Source organism: Nycticebus coucang, chromosome 1, assembly GCF_027406575.1.
Source record: "Nycticebus coucang isolate mNycCou1 chromosome 1, mNycCou1.pri, whole genome shotgun sequence".
In the NCBI taxonomy this organism is placed as follows: domain Eukaryota; kingdom Metazoa; phylum Chordata; class Mammalia; order Primates; family Lorisidae; genus Nycticebus; species Nycticebus coucang.
In genome coordinates, this window is record NC_069780.1 from 165776440 (window position 1) to 165789192 (window position 12753).

Here is a 12753-nt window from a genome sequence, read left to right on the forward strand (position 1 = left end):
GAATTAAAAACAAGAAATTGCATTTCAAAGGAGAATTTCACACAAGAGGAAACCTTGAGGAGGGAGCAGGGCCTACTGGCTAAGGGAGTGGATTAGGAGTCAGGAGTCTTGGATTCTATTCCTGGCTCCACCACTGACTTGTAGTATGACCTTAGGTGAGTCACATAAATCTCTCTGTGCCTCAATTCTCCATCTGTAAAATGGGGATAATAATATTTACCACCCACCTACCTCAAGGGGATGTTTTAGGATTTAAGAAGTAATGTCTACAAACATTTTCCAGATCCTTAGAAGGTGTTACATTAACATTATTTTAAAAAACATTAAAATATATTCACTTGATGAAATGAAATAATTCCAAAACCAGAACCAAAGTATCTTTCATTTCTTTCTCAGATGGTATAGTAAGGCCATAATGCTGAATTCTATAACCACTGGTTAATAAATAGAATTATAATATTATTATCCATGCTTATTGGAATATAATGTATGTCTATTTATTTGAGAAAAATGAAGTTCTCTGAAAATGGCAAGTATTACTCATATCAAACAACAAGCTAAACTCAAAGCATAGAGTGATCAAGTAAGTAGCCCAAAGTCACTCAGGATAAGTATGGCCCATGCAAGATACCTTTTGATAACTGGTCTAGAGGCACTATTTTCTGGGTGGGTGTTGTGGCTCACACCTGTAATCCTAGCACTCTGTGAGGCTGAGGAGGGTGGATTGCTTCAGCTCAGGAGTTCAGAATCCTAAGCAAGAATGAGAGCCTGTCTCTAAAAAATAGCCTGACGCTGTGGTGGGTGCCTACAGTCCCAGCTACTAGAGACCATGAGGGAAGAGGTTGCTGTGAATTATGATGCCACACACTCTACCAAGGGCAACAAAGTGAGACTCTGTCTCCTAAATAAATAAATAAATAAATAATAAAAAGAGGCATTGTTTTCTGGATAGTGCTACATTTTTAAGTTAAAACTTCATTTATGGGCAGCTCCTGTGGCTCAGTGAGTAGGGCACTGGCCCCATAGACCAAGAGTTGCGGATTTGAAACTGGCCCTGGCCAAACTGCAACAAAAAAATAGCCAGGCATTGTGACAGGCACCTGTAGTCCCACCTACTCGAGAGGCTGAGGGAAGAGAATTGCCTAAGCCCAAGAGCTAAAGGTTTCTGTGAGCTGTGACACTACAGCACTCTACAGAGGGTGACAAAGTGAGACTCCGTCTCTAAAATAAACAAACAAACAAAACTTCCTTTATTTATAGGCTAGGCACATGGTGGCTCACACCTGTAATCCTAGCACTCTGGGAGGTCCAGATGGGTTTGCCTGAGCTCATGGGTTTGAGACTAGCCTGAGCAAGAGTGAGACCACGTCTCTAAAAACAGCCAGCTTAATAACAGCTAAATAACTGCAACAAAAAAAAAAAAAAAAAAAATAGCTGGGTGTTGTGGTGGGCACCTGTAGTCTCAACTACTTGGGAGGCTGAGGGAAGAGAATTGCTTAAGCCCAAGAGTTTGAGGTTGCTGTGAGCTGTGATGCTATGGCACTCTATTATATTGCCCTCAATAGAGACTCTGTCTCAAAACAAACAAACAAACTTCATTTATTTATTCTCTGAATTAGCTGTAACACTATTAGTTTTGCCACTCCATATTAGTTATGTCTAAGCAGAATATTTTAAGCCATATACATATTGGCTTAAATGACACCTGAATTTTTACTAAATGTGTTCTAAGCAATACTCTCAAGGGGAAAAGGAGGAATATAGTAATAGCATTTAAATTTATTTAGATATCATTAATAATTTAATGAGGTTTGGGCAACTCAGAATCTGTTATTACTCATTCTTGTTCAATAGACTGAAATGCAAACACCTCCCCTTGCATGTTAATTATAAACCTTAGTAATGCTAAGAAAATTAAATTTCCAATTAAGTTATTAAGCTTAGCTTTACATATAGAGTCATCCTTCAGTATCTGCAGGGGATTGGTTCTAGGACTCTTGGAGATACCAAAATCTGTGAATGCTCAAGTCCCTAACATAAAATGATATAGTATTTGCATATAGGCTATGCACATCCTCTTGTATAATTTAAATCATCTCTAGATTACTTATAATATAAATACTATGTTTATAGCTGTTATACTGTTACTGTTTAAGAATGACAAAAAAACCCTTGGGCCTGGTGAAGTGGCTCATGCCTGTAATCCCATCACTCTGGGAGGCTGAGGCAGGTAATTGCTAAGTTCAGGAATTTGAGACCAAGCCTTAGCAAAAGCAAGATCCTGTGTTTAAAAATAGCCAGGCATTGTGGTGGGAGCCTGTAGTTCCAGCTACCTGTGAGCTGAGCCAAGAGGATCATTTGAGCCCAAAAGTTTGATGTTGCTATGAGCTATGATGGCATGGCACTCTACCGAGGGCAACTAAATGGAACTCTGTCTTGGGAAATTTTAAAAAAAAAAAAAGGAAGAAAAGAATCTGTACATATTCAGTACAGACCTAATTTTTTTTCCTGAATATTTTCAATTCTCAGTTTCTTGAATCCACAGATGTGAAACCCGTGGATATGGAGGGCCAACTGTATTTGCACAAAACAAGTAACAACAAAAACCAAAAACCCAGATTTTTCCTTACATATTTTTTAATGCATTATTCAGATACTTTAATGCTACTCTCTTCCCATTACCACATATTCTAATTCCTTTCTAGATAAGCCACATAGACCTAACCATATACAAAACATGTTTTGATTACATCAATGCTTCCTTGAAAGACAGTATCAAAACAGGCATATCTCTAAACTGTTCCTGTTGATTACCATTTGTTTCTAGACAAAAAGAAGTCTGTAGACTGTTCATTGTTTTAACTAGAAGTGGCAGCCAAATGTAGTGATAAAGTTTAACAATGAAAAAGAACAATTAAAAAATATGCAAACAAAGGCAGGTGTGATGGCTCACACCTCTAATCCCAGCACTTTGGGAGGCTTAGGAGGGAGGATCACTTGAGCCCAAAGAATTTGAGACCAGCCTGGACAACAGTGTGATTTCATCTCTACAAAAAAGAAAAAAAAATTAACTGGGCATAGTGGCATGTGCTTAGCTACTCGGGAGACTGAGACAGAAGGTCAGCTTAAGGCTTGGAGTTGGAGGTTGCAGTGAGCTATGACCATGTCACTGCAGTCCAGTCTGGTGACAGAGTGACAGAGTCTGTCTCACATTCAAAAAAAAAAAAAAAAGGCAAATAGCATAGACTTCTTGTATATTATCTTTCTTTATTACGGTGCTTTAATAAACAATTAAGATACTCTGAAGTAGGGATAAGGCAGTTGTCTCTATTTTACTAATGAAGAAACTGATGAACAAACAAGTTAAGTGGCTTGCTCAAGGTTACCCAGGAAGTCACAGGCTATAGCAAGAATGCATCCCAGGAGTTTGAACCCCTAATCCTACATTGCATGCACCAGATCCTACTGCTAATAGAAACATACTTAAATAAACCAATTTAGACTCACAATAGTTAAAAATTTGCTCCACCTCTCAAACGTCTAAAAATTTCAAAGGAATTTAGACTTAACTTACCCAGACCAATGATAGCTTTTGTTTGTACTTCTTCATCTGAATGTTTTGTAAAATACATCAATAGTTCAAGTACTTTATCCTTTATGTTAACCTAATGAGGAAATAAATCACATTATTCAAGAAGAGTAATTTAGACCAATTTTCAAGTATAAAAGAATAAAAATAATTAAAGGCAAACAATGAGACTTCCCATGTGTTAATATTACTGAAAAATAAGTCACCATTTCCATTTATTTTAGAACAGTAGCATTAAAGTAGCAGTTTGTGGGAAAGCAGCTTTTGCCAGAACATAAATCGATGCACTGCTCCCTTCATGGAGAAAAAAAAACATGGGTGGCACCTGTGGCTCAAAGGAGTAGGGCGCTGGCCCCATATGCCGGAGGTGGTGGGTTCAAACCCAGCCCGGGCCAAAAACTGGGAAAAAAACAAAAACAAACAAAAGAAAAAAAACCCAGAAAGAAAAAGAAGGCAGCTATTGATCTCAACAGCATGCCTACTGTTACAAAGCCGATACAACTTATCATGGAAATGTCATATCTTGTTATATACCAGTAACAGTTTATGGACCAGCAGCCAAACCAAGGATCAGGATTTGAGTAGCGCCGTTTTCAGAATTCTAACTGAAACAGACTATTTTAATGCTGCTTTCATTCTGGATCATTACAGTCAATCTCAGCTCACAGAGTTCTATACTTTACAGTATTCTAAGTAATATTTTACCTTACTGTTGCCTTTAAAATCTTCCAGATCAAAATCAAAATGTCGACACAGTGCTCCAACAGTGAAAAGGGATCTAAGAAGTGCTGGTTTGTTTGTTAGAAGTGAAGTATTATTTGGGTCTTCTTGGTGCTGACTTTTTAATTTTGAAATGGCACCTAATAAAAATAAATATTTATCTATAATAAACTCTTTATTTTAAAATTACTATATTCAAATAATTATACTTCTGAATTATGATTTTTACAATAGTTTTAAATATTAAATATGCCTAGAATTATCAGGGCACTCTTGTTTATAGCTTAAAAGAACTAATGTAAGAAAAATTATTTAAATTTACTTTAGGCCACGTGTGGTGGCTCATGCCTATAATCCTAGCACTCTGGGAGGCCAAAGCCAGTGGATTATTTGAGCTTAGGAGTTTGAGACCAGCCTAAGCAAGAGTGGGACCCTGTCTCTACTAAAAATAGAAAAACTAGCCAGGTATAGTGGTACATGCCTATAGTCCCAGCAATTGGGAAGGCTGAGGCTCAAGCCCAAAGGGCTGCTGTGAGCTCACGGCACTCTAAACAGGTGACACAGTGAGACTGTGTCTCAAAAAATAAATAAATAAAAATAGATAAATCAATAAATGTTACTTTATGTACTGGGCAGAAAACTTAACCAATTTTTACTTATAAGGAGATAAATTTCTGAAGTAATCATAGTGGGTTCTTAAGACAATTTTACAAAAGATTCTCTAGAAAATATTACTTCTGAGAATGGCTCATGAAGGACAATCACACCTAGAGTTTCCTTGATTCTAGCCTTTTATCATCATGTTTGTTTAAAATGAGCTGGATATATTGTAGGACGGAGCAGAATAATTTTAAAAATAAGGCATTGAACTTACCATAGTATCTATTGAAACAAGCCCATACAAATTTAAAATTTTGTGTCACTTTATTTACAACAGCCCCAAGACAGCTCACACAATGTTGCACTACCTAAAAGATATAGAAAAGGTCATCATTTACATAAAAGTTAAAAGTAAAATGTCATCATTTACATAAAACTATTTAAAAAATTTAGCTCCCTGCAAATATTTACCTAAAAGTATAATATATAGGAAGTTAATTCTGATGTATATTTTACAAGTTATCATTTTCAAATTATATATAAATATAGAAATGGTAAACTGATGCTTACAGTCATGCCATATTTGATGATAAGCTTCATTAGATCTTCTTCAATAGTGGCAAGGAAAGTTTCACTTGGATGCTCCATCAGTGGTACAACTAGTTCTAAGATTTTTGCAACATTGCAGATAACCATGAAATCATTTTGTGTCTGTTAAGAATAAAATAAATGCTTTATGAATATATAAAACCTGAAAAAAAACTATATGCAGCTTTATGTAATTGAAGTAGGGTATCATTTCTGTAAAGTCTTATTTAGAAAAATCTATTAGAAAAGAACTTTTTAAAGTATGAAGGAAAAAGCACAAGATAGAGTAGCAGGAATCTGAATTCTAGCTTTACCACTAACTTACCAGGTGACCTTGGGGGTCACTTAATCACAATGCTAGTTATTTTTTCCCCTAAAATGCAACACAATTCAATTCTAAATCAAAGTATTTAAATATTAACACTACAGTACAAAGACTAGTACAGTTCCTACAATCAATATTTTTCAAGCTGGGATAGTCAATAGTTCTCAATTTGGGGTGAGTTTACTCCCTCATTCCCCTACCCAGGGGTATCTGGTAGGATCTGGAGACATTTTTGGTTGTCAAAATGGAACTGAGGGGTTACTACTGGCTTCTAGTAGACAGAAGCCAAGGATGATGCTGAATATCCTACAATGTAAAGAACAATTCCTGAACAACAAAGAATAATAATAAAGAATAATCTAGTCCTAAATGTCAATAGTGCTGAGGCTGAGAAACCCTATGTTAAACTTTTTAATAAGACACATAAAAGTGTAGAACCCCATGTCTAGATATAAGGCTTATTTATTTTAAATTTAAACACATTTTCCTTTGAAAAAAAGCTAATAAAGGATGTTTAAAAAATAGGCACAGTATTTTAAAAAATCAAAAGTACTAGAGGATTTGCCATAAAAGTGTCCTTCCCATTCATCCTCTAGCCACCCAGTACATCTTGCCAAAGACAACCAAAGTTCTAGTTTTTATTTATGGAGTAAAGCTTCAAATATTTGTTTTAAATCTAGTCAAGCTACCTACCACTCTTCATTGTTAGCAATGGATTACTGATACTCACTTGGACACTTTTAACTTACTATCTAACAGGTTAAAAACTTTCCCACTTCACAGACATCCTTCCTTTTAGGTTCCTTAGAGGATTTAAAAAAAAAAAAGCTGAATATTTCTTTATAAGTAGGATAGAAATCCTGTTGTTTCCTGGTATCTCCTATTTCCAACCCCTTTAAGAAATAAAAGTTGAGGGCGGCGCCTGTGGCTCAGTCAGTAAGGCGCTGGCCCCATATACCGAGGGTGACGGGTTCAAACCCGGCCCCGGCCAAACTGCAACCAAAAAATAGCCGGGCGTTGTGGCGGGCGCCTGTAGTCCCAGCTACTCGGGAGGCTGAGGCAGGAGAATCACTTAGGCCCAGGAGTTGGAGGTTGCTGTGAGCTGTGTGAGGCCACGGCACTCTACCAAGGGCCATAAAGTGAGACTCTGTCTCTACAAAAAAAAAAAAAAAAAAAAAAAAGAAATAAAAGTTGAGTTAAAGAGGGTTTGAGATAGAAGATTTTTGTGAGGTAAGATAAATTCATTTGAGAACCACTGCTAACTTTACTTTAAAAAAAGTAGTAGCATTTTCTGAAACTTCTCTTAACATGTTAGCCTAAAAAAAAAAAAAAAATCAAGCAAAAGTAATACATTAAATTTTATACAAAAATTAAAAAAAGAAAGATGGAAATCATGAAGGACAAGAGAATATAATACAGTAGAACCTCTATAGCTGACCACCTCCCTACAGTGACCACCTCCTTAAGTTGACCTAATTTTCAAAGACCAGACATGCATATGTAGGTATCAGTATAGTAGGCCTAGTTCCTTATGTTAACCGCCTCCATATGTTGTCTGTTACAGTCCCTTCAGTGGTCAACTTACACAGGTTCTACTAAACTAAGATGAAATAATTTGAAATGAATATAATGTAGGATGGTTTAATATTAAAAATATTAGGAAATCAAGTCCCACTGATCTGTATCATGAAAAGATGTTCAACATTTTTGGAAGTGGGAAAGAAACTGAAGCAATGATGAATTATTCCTTTACACCTGCTAGACTGGCAAAGCGTACAAAACTAATGACACTGATTGTCATATACAGTTTTTCAAAAAGGCTATAAAAAACATATTTATCAGTATTCTGGCAATATCTTTTCAAAATCAAAATAATCATTCTTTTAGTCTTGCAACTCCGTTTCTCAGAATCTGTCCCAACAAAGTAAAAGCACCAATACTTAAAGGTATATAAATAGAAATATTTATTTAGAAATTATCTGTGGCAGTGATCAACAGGAAATGATATAAATACCTGCCAATTAGGAAAATTATTAATTACAGGATATCCACAAAATGATTATGTAGCCATTTAAAAGAAAGAATTGGATATATACCAGAACATGTGTAATTCATAGATACGCCAAACAGGTACATATATAACATAATCTGATGGACCACTTGTATCTATTTGTGTGACCATTTATATATGTTTGTGTGCCTATAATTATGGAGGTATGGATAAAATACGTAAGAATACTCTAGCTTATTTACTCTGAAGAAAAATAAAGATGGAAATGGAATATAAAAACAAAACCAAAAAACATTAAAAAAAAAAAGGTGCCTAACAAGTATGACATGGGTCTTATTTATGTAACAGTTTATATATATATGTACATACACACACACACACACATAAAATCTGCATTTTTTTTTTTTTTTTTGAGACAGAGTCTTACTCTGTTGCACTGGATAAGAGTGCCATGGCATCATAGCGCACAGCAACCTCAAACCCTTGGGCTCAAGATCTCCTCTTGCCTCAGCTTCCTGAGTAGCTGGGACTACAGACACCTGCCACAACACCCAGCTGGGTTTTTTTCTACTTTTAATAGAGATGGGGTCTCAATCTTGTTCAGGCTGGTCTCAAACTCCAGAGCTCATGCAATCCACCTGCTTTGGCCTCTCAGAGTGCTAAGATTACAGGCATGAACCACTGTGCCTGACCTGTGCAAAACGTTTTAAAAATGATCTTGCTTTCAAAAATACTGACTCAAAATCACATAAGGACTATGTATACAGGATACATTATAGTCCAGATTCTATAGGCAGACAGACAGGGAGCTGAATTCTAGCTCTCAGAGTAGTTGGCTATGGACACTGAGCCAAGTCCTTATATTCTCTAAGCTTTAGTTTCCTTATCTGCAACTGAAATAATGTAAGTTCCTACCTCACAGAGGAAATGAGATAATGCATGTAAAATTCTTCACAACACCTGGTATTGTACTTAATATTAACTCTTATTAGTAGCCACAGATTACATATTAACCAATTTATTTCTGGATCTAATATAAGCCCTAAAAACAAAATTAGCATCTCAGAAGTAATATATGGCATTTTTAATTATTTTTAAATCCTTGCTATAATCTTCAGTTATTTAACTTTTTTTTTTTTTTTTGAGACACACTCTTACTCTGTAGAGTGCTATGGCATCATAAGTCATAGCAGCCTCAAATTGTTGGACTCATGTAATCCTCTTGCCTCAGCCAACCAAGTAGCTGGCCAGTATAGGCACCCACTACTATGCCTAGCTAGTTTTTCTATTTTTAGTAGAGACAAGGGTCTCACTCTTGTTCAGGCTGGTCTTCAACTTCTGAGTTCAAACAATTCACCTGCCTTGGCCTCCTAGAGTGTTAGGATTATAGGCGTGAGCCACTGTTCCCAGTCTTCTTAAATGTTTTCTTAGGAAGTCCAGATGTTTTCACCAAGAACTTATAATTTAGATACCAAAAAACTTACCATAGCAGCAAAACAAATGTAGTAGAGAAAATAGTTAAGATGAGCTCCTTGGGATCATTAGAAATATAGGATGCGACAAACCATCTACATTTGCAAGTTGTTAAGAGTATTTTAAAATTTAACATTTGTAACAAACCACTTAACTTACTATATTTATATATATTTTTTAAAATCCTATTTCATGTGCTTGATTTTTTACTCAAGCAATATTTTATTTAATTTTCATATTTTGCTTTATGAAAATATAGGATTAATGTTAATAGTAGTATAAAACAACAGCCTAATGTTTCTGGTATAATACTAAATTTTCCATATTCAATACTTCTCTATTATAAAATAAAAAAATACATTTATAATATATTAGAAATGACAGATTAATGAAAAGTAAATTCAGAATCCAAAAGACAGTAAATTTCTCAAAGACAGGGACTCTGTTTCATTCACCTTTGAGATTTAACAATAGCTATCACATTTATTAAGCATTTATGAGGGTCAGGCTCGAGGAGCCTGCAGAGAAATCAAGCCTGAACTTTATTTATAATATATCAGAAAATTTATATTTGTAAATAATATGCAACAAATATTAGAATACATATACTTGAGTAAATGACACAGTTGATCTGTCAGTGAGAATGTGGTTGACACATATAAATGCCAAATTAAAACACTTACTATATGTTTTATGTAAGACAGAAAAATAAGACAGCTCTATACTTACACTACATTTAGTGGTAAGGTATGGTTGCATAGTCATGGCATGTTTAACCATGAGCTGGGGTCTTATTTTGCTGAATAAGAACAAAGTGGTTATGCAAGCTACCAATCTTCCAGAATTCACACCTTTATTGTCAGAGTCTGGAAAAACAAACAGAAATAAGACACTAAAATATGACAAGGCAGTAGAAATTATTCAGATTATTTAAGTTACTAAATATCCCCTGAATAGGTTCAATATAGCCCTCAATATAATGGATTAATAGTATTTATGACATTAGACTTTATCTCATTTTTTTCTTCGTTATAGAAATTCATATACTAAAGACGGAACAAAGAGGTCATTGTATAGAAAAAAAAAGTTTTACACTAAGAAGAATAGGATTGAAGTTAAAAGTAGAATGGAATCAGAGAAGTTTAGGAATGGGCTTTTGGGAATAATTGTGGCATTGGTTATACCTAAAAATTAATGGACGTGAATATGGGAAAGAAAGCTAACAATTTAGTTGAGGTGTGTTTCAAAATATTGAGGAAAAAAGAGATGTTGCTATGGTAGAAGAATATTAAAAAATGAGAGTGACAAACAGTAGTTGGACCTATGCTACATTGGAAAGTCAAACAAAATGCTGTTGTGATGTCTTCTAACTAGTAATACTAGTTACTAGTAACTAGTTAGAAGACACACTGGTTCTTGGGAAACTAATTTTTAGAGGAGATTGGCAACTTTTTAACATTAAAGGATACAAGTTTCACTCCTAAATTCTAGAATAGGGAAAAATAGGGGAAACAGAACAAGGAGATAAAAAGAAAAAAGAGGTACAAATGGAAAATGAAGAAAAAAATTCTTAAAAATTGTGGAAAAAAATACAAAAGATATCAATGATTTCCTTATGTGACATAAATGGTACTTCCTCTAAAGGTTAATGGCCCCATTTCTGGAGAATGACGGAGGCTGGCTGTTGTTCCTCATTAATGTGGATTAGAAGACAGGAAGTATTGCTAATTTTGAGTGCTTTAAGCAATGGGTATCTATCAGTTTTTATATTTTTATATTTACTTATAACTAATTAAAAATTTCAGATTTGTGACTGGTAAATAATGATAGATATTATAAATAATATTAGAATGTAATATAAATCTTTTAAAAACATTTTTATAATAGCTAAAATGACTTCATTTTGAGAGAAAATTGTATATAATTTGAGAGAGACCAGTTTTGTGATAAGTGCCGTTAGCTAAATACATATTGGCTCCCGGAAATTACTTTTATTCCTGTTCAATATGACACCTAAAATTATATGCTATTGAAACATATGTAGAAGAGATGAGGGCCATTTTTTTATTATTCTATTCTAAATAATTTTAGTCAATCTTAAACTAGGAATATAATCTAGGATGCAACATCCAACAGATAACTATATAACAAAAACAAGTAGTGAATTAGTTAATGTATTAGGCAAGCAGAGCCAGAGGCAAAAATGATAAACACGCCCAGAGTATTTTAAAATATCTTATAAAATCAACTAAAGACCAATATATAAAATGTCTTACCAGCTAGAGATTCCTCATATTTAAGAATGTGCTCAACTAGGTTATCAACAAGTTGAGTACAAGCTTTCTTCACAGGTTTATATGAGGAATCCTCTTCGGACTTCAACAACTATATATGTATGTATATGAAAAAAAAATCCCAGTATAATTATTCATTAGACAATAATAATGTAAACACATTAAACGTGTCCATAAGTAGTATCTTTGTCATTTGTCATTAACAAGTTAATACTCAAAATGCAAATTAATAAAACAAAAATATATGACATTTAAAAATACCTTATAAACCATTAGTTTACAAATACTTTCAAACAATTTTAGTATGAAATCTTTAAATTGCTGTGTGACCTGAGGTAGGATGAGAGATATAGGAAAGATGACCTTTTTTTTCTCCTTTACTCCAAACAGAAACAAAGCATATCATTCAGTATTAGCTGAATTATTTTAAAGAACTAATAACTGTAATTGTATTTAAATCACACCTTAAATTTTACTATTATAAAACATAGCTTTCTTCTCTATGCTATCCTTTGCCAAATCATTAATAAACAATACTAGAAAAGTGTTATGAATGAGATGCAGATAGAGTTCATTCTAACTATAACCAAAAAATAAAACCAATCCAATCTTTCATAAATATAGGTTAAAGGAAAAGTCATTTAAGATATATGTGTCTTGCTAATACAAATCAGCTGATATAATTCTGGGGATACCGCAGGAATTAAATGTGTATTTGATTACTATGAAGAGTTCCAGTGGTATCAAATATAGCATTTAACTATAATGAAAATATTCTATAGTTATACCCACAAGTCACATGTGGCTATTAAGGACTTGAAAAGTGTCTAATATGACTAAGGAGTTTAAAATTTAAAATTCAAGGGTGGCACCTGTGGCTCAGTGGGTAGGGCACCAGCCCCATATGCTGAGGGTGATGGGTTCAAACCCGGCCCCGGCCAAACTGCAACAAAAAAATAGCCGGGCATTGTGGCGGGTGCCTGTAGTCCCAGCTACTCAGGAGGCTGAGGCAAGAGAATCGCCTAAACTCAGGAGTTGGAGGTTGCTGTGAGCTGTGATGCCACAGCACTCTACCGAGGGTGACAAAATGAGACTCTGTCTCTACAAAAAAAAAAAAAAAATTTAAAATTCAAGTTAATTGAAAATTCACAAA

The 12753-nt window shown here is 34.5% G+C and overlaps 1 protein-coding gene across 3 annotated transcripts in view; it reads right to left on the reverse strand.

Annotated features, from left to right (window-relative positions):
- The window catches only part of NIPBL (NIPBL cohesin loading factor), a 219487-nt gene that overhangs the window by 16609 nt on the left and 190125 nt on the right, over nucleotides 1-12753 (reverse strand). For all 3 annotated transcript variants that reach the window (XM_053592103.1, XM_053592093.1, XM_053592111.1), the window contains 6 exons: nucleotides 11583-11691; nucleotides 10036-10172; nucleotides 5480-5620; nucleotides 5184-5277; nucleotides 4295-4449; nucleotides 3575-3665 (listed from right to left, as the gene is read on the reverse strand). In XM_053592103.1, coding sequence (XP_053448078.1) covers nucleotides 3575-3665; nucleotides 4295-4449; nucleotides 5184-5277; nucleotides 5480-5620; nucleotides 10036-10172; nucleotides 11583-11691 — 727 coding nt within the window. The remainder of the gene's footprint in view (nucleotides 1-3574; nucleotides 3666-4294; nucleotides 4450-5183; nucleotides 5278-5479; nucleotides 5621-10035; nucleotides 10173-11582; nucleotides 11692-12753) is intronic.